Raw genomic sequence first — 16,491 nt, 5'->3', positions numbered from 1 at the left:
CTCCACATCATCACCAGCATTTGTCATTGTCAGTCTTTTTGATTAGTGCCATCTTAGAGGGTATGAAGTAGTATCTCACTGTTTTGTTTTGTTTTGAGACAGAGTTTTGCTCTGTTGCCTAGGCTGGAGTGCAGTTGTGCAATCTTGGCTCACTGCAACCCTCTGCCTCCTGGGTTCAAGCGATTCTCCTGCGTCAGCCTCCCCAGTAGCTGGGACTACAGGCTTGCACCACCACACCTGGCTAATTTTTTTTTTTATTTTTAGTAGAGATGGGGTTTCACCATGTTGGCCAGGCTGGTCTCAAACTCCTGACCTCAAGTGATCCTCCCACCTCGACCTCCCAAAGTGCTGGGATTACAGGTGTGAGCCACCGTGCCCTGCCTCATCCACTTTGTAAGAAAGGCAGAAAGCCTGTTCCTAATCATGCTGATTTTGCAGATGCACTTCCACTAACCTGGAGATGGGGATCACTGCAGGAAATTGCATCACCCCCAGTATGGGAGTTGGGCTCTTGCACTGGGAAGAGGATTTTCAAGTTACCTGCTCATGTGTTGTGGCCATAAACCACACAGTTTTGAAGGAAACTAGGTTTGACTTCCCTCTCTCTCCCCAGCGGTGGAACGAGCTGGAAAGAACAAGGTGAAACCTGTTCTGAAACCTGGAAAGCTGAAAACCTGGAAACCTGGGTTGAAGGCTCCAGCTCTGCCACTTTCACCCATTTAAGCCCCTGTTGGGGACTTTGTTTCCTTATTTGCAAAATGGGTGTAATAATAAAGCTTTCCTTACAGGGTGGCTTAGATATGGAAAAAATGCAGTGATAGCCATGGATGGGCCTGACAAATGATTAAAGTGCTATAAAATGTGAGCCTTAAAATTAGGCACTAGCAGGCCCTGTCTTGGAATCCCATGATGCAGGGACTAAGAAAGAGATTGTCTGCCATTGCTTCTCCCTCCCCTCTCCTTCCTACCTCAGGACACAAGAGAACTGCAGTCTAGCAAACAACACCACACACTCCACACACTCCCATTTTACTGCTCCCTTCCCAGGCAGTAGAGATGAAGGATGAAGGCAGATGTCGAGAGAAGGACAAAGCTGTGCTTTAGCTCTTGGGGAATGGTAGGACCAGAATAGGCACTTTTTTAGCAAGATCCACAGCTCTATCTTCTTACACTGTAGACAGGGAGCTCCCTCCAGCTTTAGTGGAGGCTGCAAAGGAAAGTCCATAGAATAGGAGGAATCCTGGAAGAGAAATATCTCTGCCAAGTGATTTTTTAGGTCTAAACATTATGTTCACACCGAATCATCACAGCTCCTCTGCTGGGCCTGTGAAATTTACCAAAGCACCACAGCAAAGCTACACATTCACAATCACAAACTTTTAAGAGCAAGAAAAAGTTCTCTTTTTAATTAAAAAAAAATGTAAAAGTTTGTTGTGTGAGGGATTAGGGTCTGTTTTAGTATCTTCAAAATGGGTTGTAATAAACTTTAGTATAGGTTTTAATATCTAAGGAAAAATGAAGCTATTCATCTCAACACATACCACAGATACATGTTTATTATACTTAAATAAAGGAAATTCTCAATCCTAGGCTGGATAAACAAGAAAGTCATCTAAGATGTAACTGTCCTAGACTGACATCATGGAGACTGGTCATGCTCCAAGGATTGCAAAAGGGAGTAAGTGCAGCAAGCTACAACTGTAGACCTTTCGGGGTGGAGGCTGCTTCGTAGAGTGGAATCAAACACTTGGGTTTCAAAGAAACATCAGAAGCACAGCTCACAGGCGATGCTTTGCTCGCTTGGGCCAGCAGTCCTGCCTCCAGGATACCCGTCCCTCCAGCCCCCTCTTCTTCAGTTCATCCTGCCCACCCAGCGAGCTAAGGAACGCTGATTTCTGGCCTCCTTCCTTCCCAGTGCTCAGCCCCTCCTGCACAGCCCTTGGCCTGCCTTCCCCACTGTGGCTGGGCCCAGGCGGGAAGTGACCAGAGGCCATGGGCAGACTTCCAGTGTTACCTATTTGCCTTTCCAGATCAGCGGCTTCATCAGGCGTGGCTCGTGGGAGGACTCCGGGGTCGCTGAAGCTGGTGCGGAGCAGGGTCCCCATCACAAAGAAGAACAGGATGCCAGCGACTGCAGGGATGGCAGGAGTGATTTTCACTGCCAGGTATGGACAGCTGCCAACAGGTTGGACAGGCCAGGGAGAAGGGGAAAAGAAAGGAAATACAATGTTAGGACTCAACAGTAAGCAGTCTTTATCTTCTAAGAAGTCAAAAGCTTATTTGGAGGAGGGAAATTGATTTCCATTAAAAATTCATCAATGTGAAAGATTTACATTTGGGGAGATCTGTGGTTCTCTTTTACAGACAATTGAACCCCCACTCCCCAGCACGACAGCCCAAGCCCTCTGCTCTTACAGGAAGATGCTGGAAGAAGAATGAAAATAGTCCTGCTGGTACAATCAGTCTAAGACGCATAGAGCTTGTATATAAATAGACACGTGTCCTCTGTGCTGTAAACATGGTTCAGGAGTCTATGAGATCCCCCCACTCTCCCCTGGGATTACATAATAGAAGAAGACATCAATTTAGAATGATCTTCATGCGAGCCGGCCTTTCCCACTTGGGTCAAACGACTCAGGGACTTTCAGCCAGCTCCAGATGCTGAGGACTGTACACACACTTTCAAAGGGGAAGACACCAATTTTCCATGTTTTGGAGATAATCTATTCCAAAGGGAATGAGTTATGGAAATGGACTGCAGGCAAGTTTCTGAAGACGATGTAAGGGATTTCAGCAGCTGGAATAGAATCATCTCGTGCTTTTCCAGAGGGCATCTGAGCTACCAACGAACGAACGTGGCCCAACTCTTAACTCAACCTCTTCACTGCTGTCAGTCTGACACGCTGACCTGAAGCAGGGGTTGTGATGAGTCAGGGAGAGGTGCCACTGGGACAAACTCAGCTCTACACGAGGCCAGCCTAGGAACCAGCGTCTGACATTTGGTCTCAGATCCAGGTATTCTGGAGCCGGAGCAGTTCTTACCATGGCCCTCTGATGCACTCGGATGCTTGGACCTGAGTGAAGGATGGGATCTGCAGTGACCACAGTCACTCCATTGTTGCCACATTAAATAACATCATGGGCATTGGGGAACAGGATGCAGAATCATGGAATTAGGACATCTAGCGTGGAAAGCAATGCTAGATTGCCCACCTCATCAGAAGATCCTCTTCCATGTTCTCAAGACAAAACAGAGATGGGGAGCTGGAGAAGAAAGGATTGGGAAGCTCAGCTCTGCCCAAGACGGGGAAGCAGACAGGGCTCTTGGTCTTGGAAGCCCTGGGAACCAGCACCCCACTACTGTGCAGGTCTCTGATGGATGGCAAAGGGATGCAGGCAGGAGTCTGGGACTTAAGAGCCACAAGCCGTAATCCCCTTTGCTGAGACAAGTGATAGATAGAACATTAGCGCACCAGCCTTCAAGAGGCCTGCAGACCTAGACACAGCTTCCTGGAGCGATAGCTGATGTTGATAATGTGGACCGTGGTTGTGCAAGTTTCCTAGCATGAGGAGATGTACCGCGAAGTAGTTAGGAATCAAGTGCCACGATGAATGCAGCTTACTCCCAAATAGCTCAAAAAAATATTGTCTAGACAGAGTAAATGGGATCAAGTATTAGCAAGAGGTGAATCTGGGTAAAGGGTAAATGGATGTTCCTTGTACTACCCTTCATCTTGCTACTTTTCTATAAGTTCGAAATTATTTCCAAATAAAATTTTAAAAAAAGAAACACAGTCTATATCGAAGGCATGAAAATACCCTGGTATGAAATTATATATATACACACACATATATATATGCTATATATAAACCCTGAATACATATAATTTTAGTCTAAAATAATCTACTTTAGGGGGAAGTTGTTTGTTACAAAGTGGTTAGGGAAAAGAGCAAATATGTAGAAGAGAATTTTCCAAAAACACTTGAATTCACAATTCAACATAATTTGAACAATGACAGTGAATAAAACAAGCCCACGTTTTCCCCTTTTCAAGACTAATGAATTTGAAGAAGAAGATGTTGGCCCAGCAAAGCCAGCTTCAGCGAGGCCACAGCTGGACAAGGTGAACCAGACAGACCTGGTTAGGAGAGAGTGTTCCACTTCAGGTGTTGATAGCTGTGACTTAATGCTATGGAGCTTCTCCAAGGATGGCTACTTGTGAATGGCCAGAACCCTCCCGTGAGGGTGACTGAGTAGATCTTAGGCTCTGGTGTGCTTATTTTTTCCTTTTTGGGTCTGAAAGGCAGCTTGGTGGACTGCGAAGTCTACCTGCTCAAAGTTGCAAACGCTGCCTCTTGCTCTTAGAGCAAGTTCTAGCATGCCTTGCCCTCCACCGTTCCCTGTCCTAAGTGCACTATCTGTGGGGTTGGGATCTTCCACAGCTACCCCTCTTCCCCAAGCTGATGCCTCTGCAGCCTCTCATCACCTCCAACCCCCAAACAGGATGTCCCCTGCCACATTCTCATGGCAGAGACAATACACTGTAGATTGGTATCTGCACTTCAGCACACACTGATTTATTCAGAGCCATCCCAGGAAAGGAGGAAAAGGCAAAGTCCAGTTGACGTGGGGAGGCCTACTGCCTGCCAGGGTTCTCTCACTGCGTAGCGGGCTGTTGCACTTGGACAAATCAGGGCACGGATCTGAAATGCATCTGTTTGTGTTTCCCTGGGAACCTGCTCCTGCTCCTGTTCCCGCAGGAAATTTCAGGTGGGTCTAGTGATTTCTCTGATCATAATATGAAGGTAATAGGAAGTCCTTGTCGCTTTAAGTAGCAAACAGTGTCATTTAAGTAAATGAAAGGGTAATAATCCCAGTGAATAATGGTAACTTCTACCTTGATATGAAGTTAAGCCCCCTCCACTACCCCAGCTCGCCAGCTGCAGTTTCTGGCCCCTCCATGGTAGAGAAGAAAGCAGGTGGAGTAGGAAGGGAGGCAGGAAGGAGCCTACAGGAAGAGTTCTGTTACAAGGCGACTGCGTGCTCTGGGTCTATGAGACGGTTAAACCAGCTCTGCCTAGACTTGCATTGGTGAGTGCTTTGGACTCCCCCGGGGGGAACCGAGGTGCATGGCCCACCTGCGCTTGTCTTCCTCCTTCCCTCTTCTTAAAGAGAAATGGCCAGCCTTCCTCTCACTCAGGGCCTTCCTTCCACTCTGTTTTGCCTTCCAGTCCCTCCTCTCAAAAGCCCTCTCTGTCTTCTCTCTCCGGGGGACAGCTGGAACAGTGATCTCTGTTTGTTTACTTATTTATTTATTCATTATCTTTTTTGAGACAAGGTCTCACTCTGCTGCCCAGGCTGGAGTGCAGTGGTATGATCACGGCTCACTGCAGCTTTGAACTCCTGGAGCTCAAGAGATTATCCCAGCTCAGCCTCCTGAGTGGCTGAGACTATAGGCCCTCACCACCATGCCTGGCTAATTTTTTGTGTGTTTTGTAGAGACAGGGTCTCACTTTGTTGCCCAGGCTGGTCTCAAACTCCTGGGCTCAAGTGATCCTCCTGCCTCAGCCTCCCAAATTGTTGGGATTACAGGAATGAGCCACTGTGCCCAGCCTAGAACAGTGACATCATCCCTGCCTACCACGATCCTCTCCTTCAATCTGTCCCAACCACCACTGCCAGCTCCAATCACACATGTCTCTGCTCAAAAGTCTTCCATGCTTCTGCCGTCCCTGCCAATGAAGCACGAGCTCCTTATCTGGTGTCCAAGTGTCCCCTGCTCTCCCTCTCTCTCACTGCCCCTTCCTGAATCCCAGCAATGGCCACACCTAACATTTGGGCATCTCAGGCAGGCATGGGCTTTCACCCACTGCCAGCGCTGCCTGTCCAGTCCATGTGTCTGGAACACCTGCACCTCCCATTCAGCATGTTGATGCTCCCCAACCTTCCACTTCCAGCTCAATACTGCTTCCTGAAAAGCCTTGGTAGAGTTTCTGGGCTCACCCCTAAGCAAAAGGGATCGCTTCTTTCTCTGGACCCCCACCGTGTTTTCCTTTGCTCCCCTTCCTCAGGATATGTGGATATTTGCGGGCATGCGGCTATCTGCAGACATGCTCCACACACATCACTAGATTAAAAGTCCTGGAAGGTGAGACTGGCCCCTGTTCCTCTTCGTGTCCTTTGTAGCACCTAGCAGGATGCCTCGCATGGTGGAAAATGCAACCAAGTTTGATAAATATTTGTTGAGTAGCTGAATGAACAGAATCCATTTAGTGAATTTTACTAAAATTTACCCGAAAGAGGAGAGTCAAGTCACCCACACCCTCAGCAACCACAGACCTGGTCTAGAACTTCTCTACTCTTGTTGGCTTGCTAGGTCCCATAACTTCCTTCAGACAGATGCTAAGGCCCGGTTCCTCCCACGAGGCTCCCTCGGCTGAGAGGAGACGGTATTCCTCAGCTCGCTGAGCCAAGTGTGCCTCACAGTAACCTTCTGTGGGCATTTGCTGGAACCTCTAAGACCCTCCATGTGCTAAAGTTCTAGCAGATGAAGCACCATATGTTGGTACGACTCTGTACAATGCTAGGTGCTTTGTGACAGTCCTGTTCCACTAGCCTGTGTGTGTGACAGAGGACAGGGCTGAATTTGTCCTAGAAATCCTCAACAACTCACTTTTTATAAAAGCAGCAGAATTCCCAACCCTAAACAAACAATGAGGTCAGGGCTACTGAGACACCTTCAAACTGCCACTCAGAAAAAGCAGAGAGCATCTATAGTCCTTGTGGTAAAGACAAGGCAATAAGCAGACCCTGCCCATGACTGTGAATGTTTACCTCCTGAAGGAGGTGAGACTAATGGGACATCTCAGTCGACCCACAGACTGACACAGCTTCACGGCTGAAGGAAGTGCTGTGCACAGTATGGCAAATTCTTAGCCTGAGCTCAGATGACTTGAAAATGGCTCCTTCATATTTCTGAGCAACTGTGGATGGGAACTCCAATGCTGAGTGCCATCTGTGTTGAGGAAGACTCCATCCCTGAGGGCTTGGATTTGATACAAGATGATGAGGCAGCTGCCAAAGATATAAACACCAAATGGAATCCTATTTCTGTCTCCAGAATTGTGACCTACATACAACTCAGGGCAGTGTAGAAAACAGGCTACAGGCATCTTAGTCTTCATAAAGATGAACTGGAAAGTGACAGGGGGAAAAAACAAGAATTTGAAAGCATACATCTTCATAACATTAAAGAAATTAGCCAATTTAGCACCAGATGCTAAAATAATGAGAGGCCTTTACAGAGCTCTCCCTCCAATCATATACATCAGCGAGAGCTGTTTGATTTTGGATATGATGATAAACACTTATGCACAAACTGTCAACGTATCGTACATTCGAGGTACAGAAATTCATTCCAGGTAATAATTAGAAATCATAGCACTGCCAAAAGATGATATGGAATTTTTTTCAGTTCAAATAGCAATCTTTTGAATCTTTAGTAAAATTGTTTTTGTGCTTTGATGTTTATACATGAAAAGTGGAACTGTTTTCTGGGCACCACATTATCTGAGACCACACAATCAGTGTATTTGGTCATTAAAAAGATAGATGGAGGAATAGATGATAGATAGATAGATAGATAGATAGATAGATAGATAGATAGATAGATATAAAATCATTTTAGCATCAAACAGACACTGACATCCCAGAATCAATACTGTCATTAATTCTATATTCATGTTTAGAGACTGGCTTGCAGGTTAGAATCTGACACAAAGCTGATTCCTTGAACAAAAACCCTAAGACTAAACTAATTTCTTAAACATTTGGATAGGAAATATGGATTTCATTGTTGGGTAATTAGGTCTCTCTGTTTTCCAGAAGACATTCTTTGGGAGAAGATTAACTTAAAAACTAAACAAACGAAACAACAACATTAACAAGATATAGCAGAGACATTAAAACCAAGTGCCCTTTGGAACAAGAAGTAGAGAATCTTTTCCTGTATCAAAACAATTCAAGTCCTCTTTTAATGTTTTGTCTATAAATGGATACACATAAAAAAAAGTTTGTTAATAGTAGCTCATGACTCCTGACTGCAGCAAATGGCCTACATTTGATATTTTTGATCTGTCCTGTACGTATGAAAGCATAAACATGAGAATAACTGTTTTTTAGACATAACCATGAGGCATGCATTTATTATTACACAAGAAGAGGAAGTGGCCTCGCTGCATTATTGCCACACTCCAATTCAGGGAATTTCTACTTTGCAGAAATCATCAAGTAATCTAGCATTTTAAGTTTCAGATTCTTGACTGCAAAGCATTTCAGTAAAAAGTAGCTAAGGCAAACAATCATAAACGAAATAACCTGAGCCAATGACTCACACGTCTGAAATAATCAGAGTAGCATTGTGAGAAATGGAGGTTTTAAGGGTTGCAATAGAAATGACCCCTTTTCCTTTTCATATGAGTCACTGCAAAACAAATGTACTTTTCACTTACAGGCAGGAACATAAGCACCATTCATTTTGTGATTTGTTCCTTAATCACATACTTAGAAATAAATCTACCACCACAAGGCAAAGATGAGCACATTACTTGGAGACAAATAGAGGAAAAAGTAGATTCAGAAAGCATATCCACTCACAACTCTAGAATAGGAAAAACCAAAGAGATGATTTCATAAAACTCCCAAGAGTAACATTCCCCTACAAGATCACGATGGCAGGACCCTGTGCCTGGAAAGCCCTTAGTGACTCATCGTGTTAATTACCCCAGACGCACAGAGCCAGGAGTCTATGCATGCCTGTACCAAGAGAGGGAATTTAAATCAATGAGCCCAGGGACTAACGTGGAAAATAGGAGCAAAGCAAGCTGGAAGGAAAAGCTCAAACCCAGAGAGCATAGAGGTGACAGTAGAACTCCACATACCCATTTGTAGACTACAAATGTAACGTTCAGTTTCATCAAAGCTCAATGGCTTGTTTTTCCATCCATCTCTCTGTCTACCTTTGTTGTGTGAGAACTGTAGCTTTCCGGCTTGCTAAGGGAGGAGGAAGGTGAAGGTCACTCTACCAAAGCGAGGAACATCACTTATGAAATCCGGTTTTTCCCTGCAGGCCTTCTGGCTAGATGCAGAGTTAAACAGGGACATCTCCAAACACAGCACAGTCTTGCCTTGAACTTGCAGAGTTCATGAGCGAGGAGAGGGGCTCCAGGCGGCAAGCACTTCCGTGAACAGAGAGCTGAGGAGGGGAGAAGAGGAAAGTGCTCTCTTCTGCCCGTGTGGCCCAAACACCCTTCAAGTGTGCAAGACAGAGTTAGTGTCCTTATTCTTAACTCAGGGCCTCCCAGACCACCCAGAGAGATCTACTTAAGATACAAGACCTGGGAATCTGTAGCTTTGAAATACAGGCTTCAAATCATAGCGTGTAAACAGCCCAATTTACCCATCTACTACTGAGAATGTACAAGAGCTTACTAGTGAATATTGTGGTGCATCAACATTTTTGCCAAGTGATCCTGAGTTGCATGTAAAATTCCAGGAAGAGGCCGGGAGTGCCTATAATCCCAACACTTTGGGAGGCTGAGGTGGGCAGTGCTTGAGCTCAGGAGTTTGAGACCAGCCTGGGCAACATGGCAAAACTCTGTCTCTACAAAAAAGAAGAAAAAAATACAAAAACTAGCTGGGTGGGTAGCGTGTGACTGTAGTCTCAACTACTTGGGAGGCTGAGGTGGGAGGTTCGCTTGACCCTGGGAGACTGAGGCTGCAGTGAGCCAAGATCATGCCACTGCACTCCAGCCTGGGCAACAGAGCCAGACCCTGTCTCGAAAAAATGAAATGAAATGAAATGAAATGAAATAGAATTTCAGGAAGCCAGAGGCTTCTGGGTAGTGTGTGAGTCACCGGAGGGAAAGTCAACACTGTTTTGCCCCAGAAGTTGCTCTTTGACGTCCTGACATTACTTAGGCATGGCAACCATATGCCCCAGATTTCCCATTAGATTCCTGGCTCAGGTGGATGTCTTCTCATTTTCAGACCATGTGTGGCCACTGAGCTAACTGGCCCAAGTAACTCCATTTTGCTTTCTGTGCATCCTGGAACCAACCGTAAGTCATCGTCAGGGCAAGCCAGGGCCCTTCTGAGAAGCTCTTCCTAGAGCTGCTGGTGTGTGTGCTGGGAAGACCAAGCATCCAGGGTAGTGATTTGGGATTTGTCCTGGCACTAAACAGCATTCTAGGGTTTAGCTGCCTCTGACCCTGGCTTATATTTGAAGGGTGTCCATTCTGCCTCCGATCTGGAAACTCTGTATGGGAAAGTCATAGCAGGACTTTACTTCTATTCATAATTCTTGTTTCATCCAATCTAAGGTACCCCACATTTTAAGATGTATCATTAAGGGGAAATGTGCCAAATCAGATGATATTCTCTAACCGCAAGGGATCTTTATTTCATACTTATTGAAAGAGCTGTTATAGACTTAATTAGACACCAATTTAAAAATCATATATCACTATTGTGCATTAAAAAAAAAAAAACCTAAGAACTAAATTGGCCACAGTATTCCTAAAACATCTCCACGTTTAGAGCCTGAGGCGGAGATGTCTGTGTGGGAGGCTTTCCACGTTGCAGCCTCCTGAGCCCATCAAAGCATGGCCCGGCTCTTCTGCTTCTCCCTAGCCTGCACTCCGTGCCCAATACACCAGCTCAAGCCAGAGCGCGTCCCTCCTGTGCTCAGAACTAAAGCCAGGTACTTGCCGAGGCTACAAAGCCATCTGGCTCCTGTGACCTCGTTGACCTCATCTTCCTCCCTCCTGCTGACCTCTGCAGCTCTGGAACAAGCCAGGCCTGCCTCTTCTCTGGGAGAGGCACATTTGCCTGTGCCTTCCCCCTGCCTGGAATCCCCTCCCTACGGGGAGCCACAGAGCTCCTCCTAGCCTTTACTCAAATATCACCGTCTCTGTAGAGCCTTCCCTGATTGTGCTGCACACAATCTCCAAACTGCAGCCCCCTATGACCAGCCACCCCCTCTCCACCAACCCCAACGCCCTTCCAGCTTTTACTGTTCCCATAGCACTTATCCCCACTTTGCGCACTATTTTTTTTTTTTTCTGAGACGGAGTCTCGCTCTGTCACCCAGGCTGGAGTGCAGTGGCCAGATCTCGGCTCACTGCAAACTCAGCCTCCCGCCTCCCGGATTTACGCCATTCTCCTGCCTCAGCCTCCCGAGTAGCTGGGACTACAGGCGCCCGCCACCTCGCCCGGCTAGTTTTTTGTATTTTTTTAGTAGAGACGGGGTTTCACCGTGTTAGCCAGGATGGTTGCGATCTCCTGACCTCGTGATCCGCCCGTCTGGGCCTCCCAAAGTGCTGGGATTACAGGTTTGAGCCACCGCGCCCAGCCTTGGCGCACTATTAATGTATGTACTTCCTTGCTTACCGTCTGACCCCACTAGAAAAAAGCTCAGTGCAATGAGGAAGTGTATCTGCTTGGTTCACAGATGTAACCTCCAGTGCCTAGAATTCAGTCTAGCACATAGTTGACCTTCAATAACTATTTGTTAAATGAAATGAAGAGATATCTAAAAAAACACAGGATACAAAGTACAGTGGAGATGATCCCATTTGTGTTTCAAACACATTTATATTGGTAACTGGAAGAATGTGCCCCATCATCTCATTATCCCTGGGTGATTTTGTGCATATGTGCTTTTTGGTGGTTTCCAAATTTTCTTAATTAAAGCACGGCTTATTTTGTAGTAGAAAATATGTTATTAAAAATAAATGTATAAGTACTAGCTTATACAAGTAAAAAAGAACTAAAAAAGAAGAGAATTGCTGAAATATTAAAATCTGCCTGTACTTTTAAAAACTCAACTATCAATAAAGAAGATGCTTGACAATAATGTATATTCTCTGTTGGACTGAAACCTCAGCTGGCTGAAGCTCTTGATTTTTGCAAGTTGCCTTATAGTACCTTAATTAGTCTAATTGTTTTGGGGTGTGGAGGATCATACATTTAAGAATGCAAAACCCAGGTTATCTCTTATCTCAGCTCTGGTCTGTACCCAATTTCTGGGAGGAATGTGACTAAAGAAAGTTCTTTTGTCATCCTTGCAGATTTCTGTCTTAAACTGGGTATTTAAAGTATAGTACAAGGCCACACATATGGGACCCAACTCCCCTCAGTTCCAGCAAGCCCCCTGGAGATCCGGAATCTCAGATGCCTGGTACATTTTCTTTTTCTTTCTTTGGGTTGCGGGTGGTCTAGGGATGGCAAAATGAGAAGGAGGTGTTCAGGAATGAGAAAGAATCAAATACTACACAAATTAAATCTCCTCAACACCGGCAATGTTGGTGGAATTGAACCCAAATGTTGGATAGCTCATCAATGAGCACTGTTTGGCAATGAATTGCCCAACAGAGACATTTTCCACAAAATCTGAATTAATCATTACATGTTCAAGAAAACCTTGTTGGAAGGAAAATGCGCTGCCTTGTTGCAGATTGCACACTGAGCACCAGTGAGATTCTCCTCCCATCCCAAGGCCCTGGGACCATCAGGCTCCCTGCTGGGAGGTGGCCCAGAGGTGTGGCTGCTGGTGCCACCGGCAGATGCCTGCTGTGTCTGTGCCTGCTCCTCCTCCCCCAGTGGCCCCTTTCCCAGTGCTTCCATGGCCAGCGGCCCCACACTTGGGCTTCAATTGCTCACCCAGAGTGGGCAGGCAGTGAGCACAGCTTTACCCAGGGCTGGGGCCTCTGCCAGGGAGCTGGCACCCCCACACCTATCCTGCAGAACGAGGCCAGGCCCTCTGGGACAGTCACACTGCACAAAGTCCAGATGTTACTGCTATGGAAAAGTGTCTTCTGCGTTACAGAGATGCAGTAACTCAGGACCTTTGGGGCAAAGGAACACGTGAGTCTTGGGAAGTTTTTCCAGAGCTGGAGAACAAGTCTACGAGTACTGTGGATGCAAGAGATGACTGAGTCTCCTTCACGCCCTCATTCAGGCACTCCACACACAGTCACTGAATACACAACACCTGCCAGCACACCGCACCATGTGCTAGGAAAGCAGGAGGATCAAGACAAGACCCTCTCTTCCTGGCAGCTCACATTCCAGTGAGGGGTGCTGGGGGAGGGGGCAAATTAGCACACCACAAACAAAAGAGCAAGTGTGGAAACACAGATACTGAGGAACGGTGGAGGGGGCCAGCTCAGTGGGCCGGAAGGGCAGATGTTGGTGAAGGCTTTCTGGAGGGGGTGTCAGAAGCAGGAGTGAGACCCGCAGAGAGGAAGGGCATTGGCAAGGACAGGGAGCCCCAGACCCTCCCTGACCCTAATAATTCCAGGCCTCCTTCGGTCGGTGCACCGAGTGACTAGTGGAAGCACAGTGTAGCCCTCCCTAGACAGGACTCTGGAACGGCACATCTGGGGCGGGGGGCAGGGGCGCTGTAGGCTGTTTAGTCACTGTGGCATCCCCAATGCCTCATACACTGCTACACGATAGGCACTCGACAAATATTTGCTGAATTGAATGTCGTGGAATCATCAGAGCAGACCCAGGACATCTAGGTCCACGTTTGGTAGCGAACTGCAAAGCGATGGGTGCAAAGGTCGTCATGCGGGTGAAGCAGTGGAAGACACTGAGAAGGAAGTGAGCAGACCCCCACTTCCGTGTGCTCCAGCCTCTGCTGATAGCACTCCTCTGAGCTACAGGTCCCACTCCTGGGGAGAAAAGGGCCACCTTTTTCCTTTTGCGAAGGAGGAAGCATTACTAAGTAAATTTTGCTTTACAATGTTTCCCTAAGAGTGAAGAGGAATTGAAGATTTTTTAAAACATATCCATCATCATAAACCTCAAGGAATTAGATAATATAGGATCAATACAAGTTAGAAATATCCAGTCGTTCAGACAGAGACACATGTGAGTGCAGAAGGCTAAGCTATTTCACCCATAAACTCACTAAACAATGTTGTTTCCAATAGCAGAGACATCATAATTTGAAAAATAGTACATAATAATTATGCAAAATGGAAATAAGGTGCTTTTGAGTAGAAAAGAAAAAAGGCTACAAAGGTATTTAAGGAGAAGATGGTTCTATTTCCAAAAAGGGGAGAAATAAAACAAGGTAAACGGCTTAAAGCCCATGAGCCGTGTGACACCATGTTGGAGACTATCAGGCGAAGACGCTTCAAAAGTGCATATTTGGTAGAAAAATGAACAAAACGAAATTCACTGGAAGTCTTTGGATACTGGGTTGCTGTTGGGGCTGCCAATTCACTTTTCCCTTTTTTTTTTCCCCCCTTCTCTAAAGGGACAGCACTTAGCGTTCATTCACAGATGATTCCTTTTTCTTACCTAAAACAATGCCCGTGGTATCGACTATTATCCCTGGCAAAGTGCCTTTGCATTAAAACATGATGACAGCATTTCTTGGCCCTGACGTTGGGGAGAGCTCCTACCATGTAATTATCCAGCTCAATTAGAAGACAAGGTCAGAACAAACAGATCCAGAGGGAAGATCCATGCCTGTTAGACACATGGATGTGGTCCCACATCATTTTTTTTTTTCTTTTTTCTTTTTAGCTAGCCTGTTACTGTTTTAGACACATGGTTTTCAAAGTAACAGGCAGCTAGACAGTAAGACTGCAGGGAGCAAATGAAAATTCACATTTTTTTGATTGAGTACCTATATTGCAGGCAGTTTCACATATAGCATTTCATATAATGTCTACAAAAATGTACACAGATAATTGTCTATGATGTTGGTATTACTGAGACCATTTCACAGATAAAGAAACTAAGGTTCATTAATTTGACTGATAAGACTTATAAGAGGTTCACTAATTTGAGCCTGATTTAGCTAATAAATTTCAGAACCAGAAGTCAATCAGATGTGGCCATCTTCAAAGGCCATGGGCCCGAGGCATGGTCTCTCCATTGTACCACAATGAGGACTACACTTCTGTTTTTGCACTCTACACACTTTCTTAGTGGAATACGATAACAGCTGTACCTGCTTTCACCTTTTTATAAGGATCTCAATGATCCTTATTAAATGTAATTAAGAACACAGCAAAACCTAAAGCTATTTAGTGTGAAGGTGCCTTGTCCAGTCTGGGCAGAAGACAAGCTCCGAGTCTTGGGTGACAAAGTCTCTCATTGATGGATTGCCAGCAGTCGGGTAGTAACACCTTAGTGACTGAAGGTCAAGAACATTTCTCTTGGGCTCTGCTTTCCAATTCCAGCTGAAGAATATCAAGCTCTGTGGTTTCTACATAACATAGAAACCACAGATTCCCAGGAGCCCTGTCAATCAAGCTTAACAGTAAATGGTGATGACTGCTCCTGTTATTACAAAATACATGTATGGTAAACAAAGACCGTACTGGTTAGTTTTGCTTAAATACTGGAGGATTCTGACCAGTACAATGCTAAAGCATAAACTTTCATTTATGAAAAAAGATAAACTTTCTAGAATTCCCAGGTTATACCCAAGAAGTACTTGCTCCCTGTGAAGAGACGGTGGGGTTGCAGAGACTCCAGAGATCTCCACTTCCACAGTGTCAGTGTGGAACTGTACCTAATTGCTCCAGTATCCACCCCTAACCAGCAGGAATGTCAAAGAACCTCCGAAGAGTACAGGCGGTAGGTGCTGAGTAAAACTGGAAGTCTGAGTGTGTCTCCTAGACACTAGGAAGTACAAGGATATACTTTCAGTGAAACTCTTTGAACTCACTGGGAGAAAGCTGAAAAATACCATGTGCTGTTGAGGAATTAATGCCCACTCCCACCCGCAGTCGTCATCTAATTGTACTTTTTTAATTAATTAATGCCAACTCCCACCCCAGTCTTCATCTTAATTGTGCTTTTTGAAATTAGATTATAGGCCAACTCCTACCTGTAGGGGTCCAGTTTCATCATAATTGTCGCTTTTATAAAATTAAGCTGTAAATAATCCTCACACTCCTCTATCTCTAAATGCCCACTCCCACCCCAGTCATCTAATTGTGCTTTTAAATTAATGAATGCCCACTCCCACCCCAGTCATCTAATTGTGTTTTAATTAATTAATGAATGCCCACTCCCACCCCCAGTCTTTATCTAATTGTGCTTTTTTAATTAATTAATTAACGCCCACTCCCACCCCAGTCTTTATCTAATTGTTCTTTTTAATTAATGAATGCCCACTCCCACCCCAGTCTTCATCTCATTGTGCTTTTTAATTTTTTTGTTTTATTTATGTATTTATTTTTTGAAACAAAGCCTTGCTCTGTCGCCCAGGCTGGAGTGCAGTGGCGTGATCTCGGCTCACTGCAAGCTCCGCCTCCCAGGTTCTCGCCATTCTCCAGCCTCAGCCTCCCGAGTAGCTGGGACTACAGGCACCCGCCACCATGCCCGGCTAATTTCTTTGTATTTTTAGTAGAAATGGGGTTTCACCATGTTAGCCAGGATGGTCTTGATCTCCTGACCTTGTG

At 45.5% G+C, this 16,491-nt stretch overlaps 1 protein-coding gene across 1 annotated transcript in view; it reads right to left on the bottom strand.

The window, feature by feature from the left end:
• Positions 1-1,747: 1,747 nt before the first annotated feature.
• Positions 1,748-16,491, bottom strand: part of ZDHHC14 (zDHHC palmitoyltransferase 14) — a 172,470-nt gene continuing 157,726 nt past the window's right edge. Inside the window, exon 5 of the mRNA XM_017892356.1 lies at positions 1,748-2,175. Coding sequence (XP_017747845.1) covers positions 1,779-2,175 — 397 coding nt within the window. The 3' untranslated portion in view covers positions 1,748-1,778. The remainder of the gene's footprint in view (positions 2,176-16,491) is intronic.

This window comes from Rhinopithecus bieti, unplaced genomic scaffold (assembly GCF_001698545.2).
Source record: "Rhinopithecus bieti isolate Rb0 unplaced genomic scaffold, ASM169854v2 scaffold_20098, whole genome shotgun sequence".
In the NCBI taxonomy this organism is placed as follows: Eukaryota; Metazoa; Chordata; class Mammalia; order Primates; family Cercopithecidae; genus Rhinopithecus; species Rhinopithecus bieti.
This window is presented reverse-complemented; position numbering and strand designations above follow the sequence as displayed.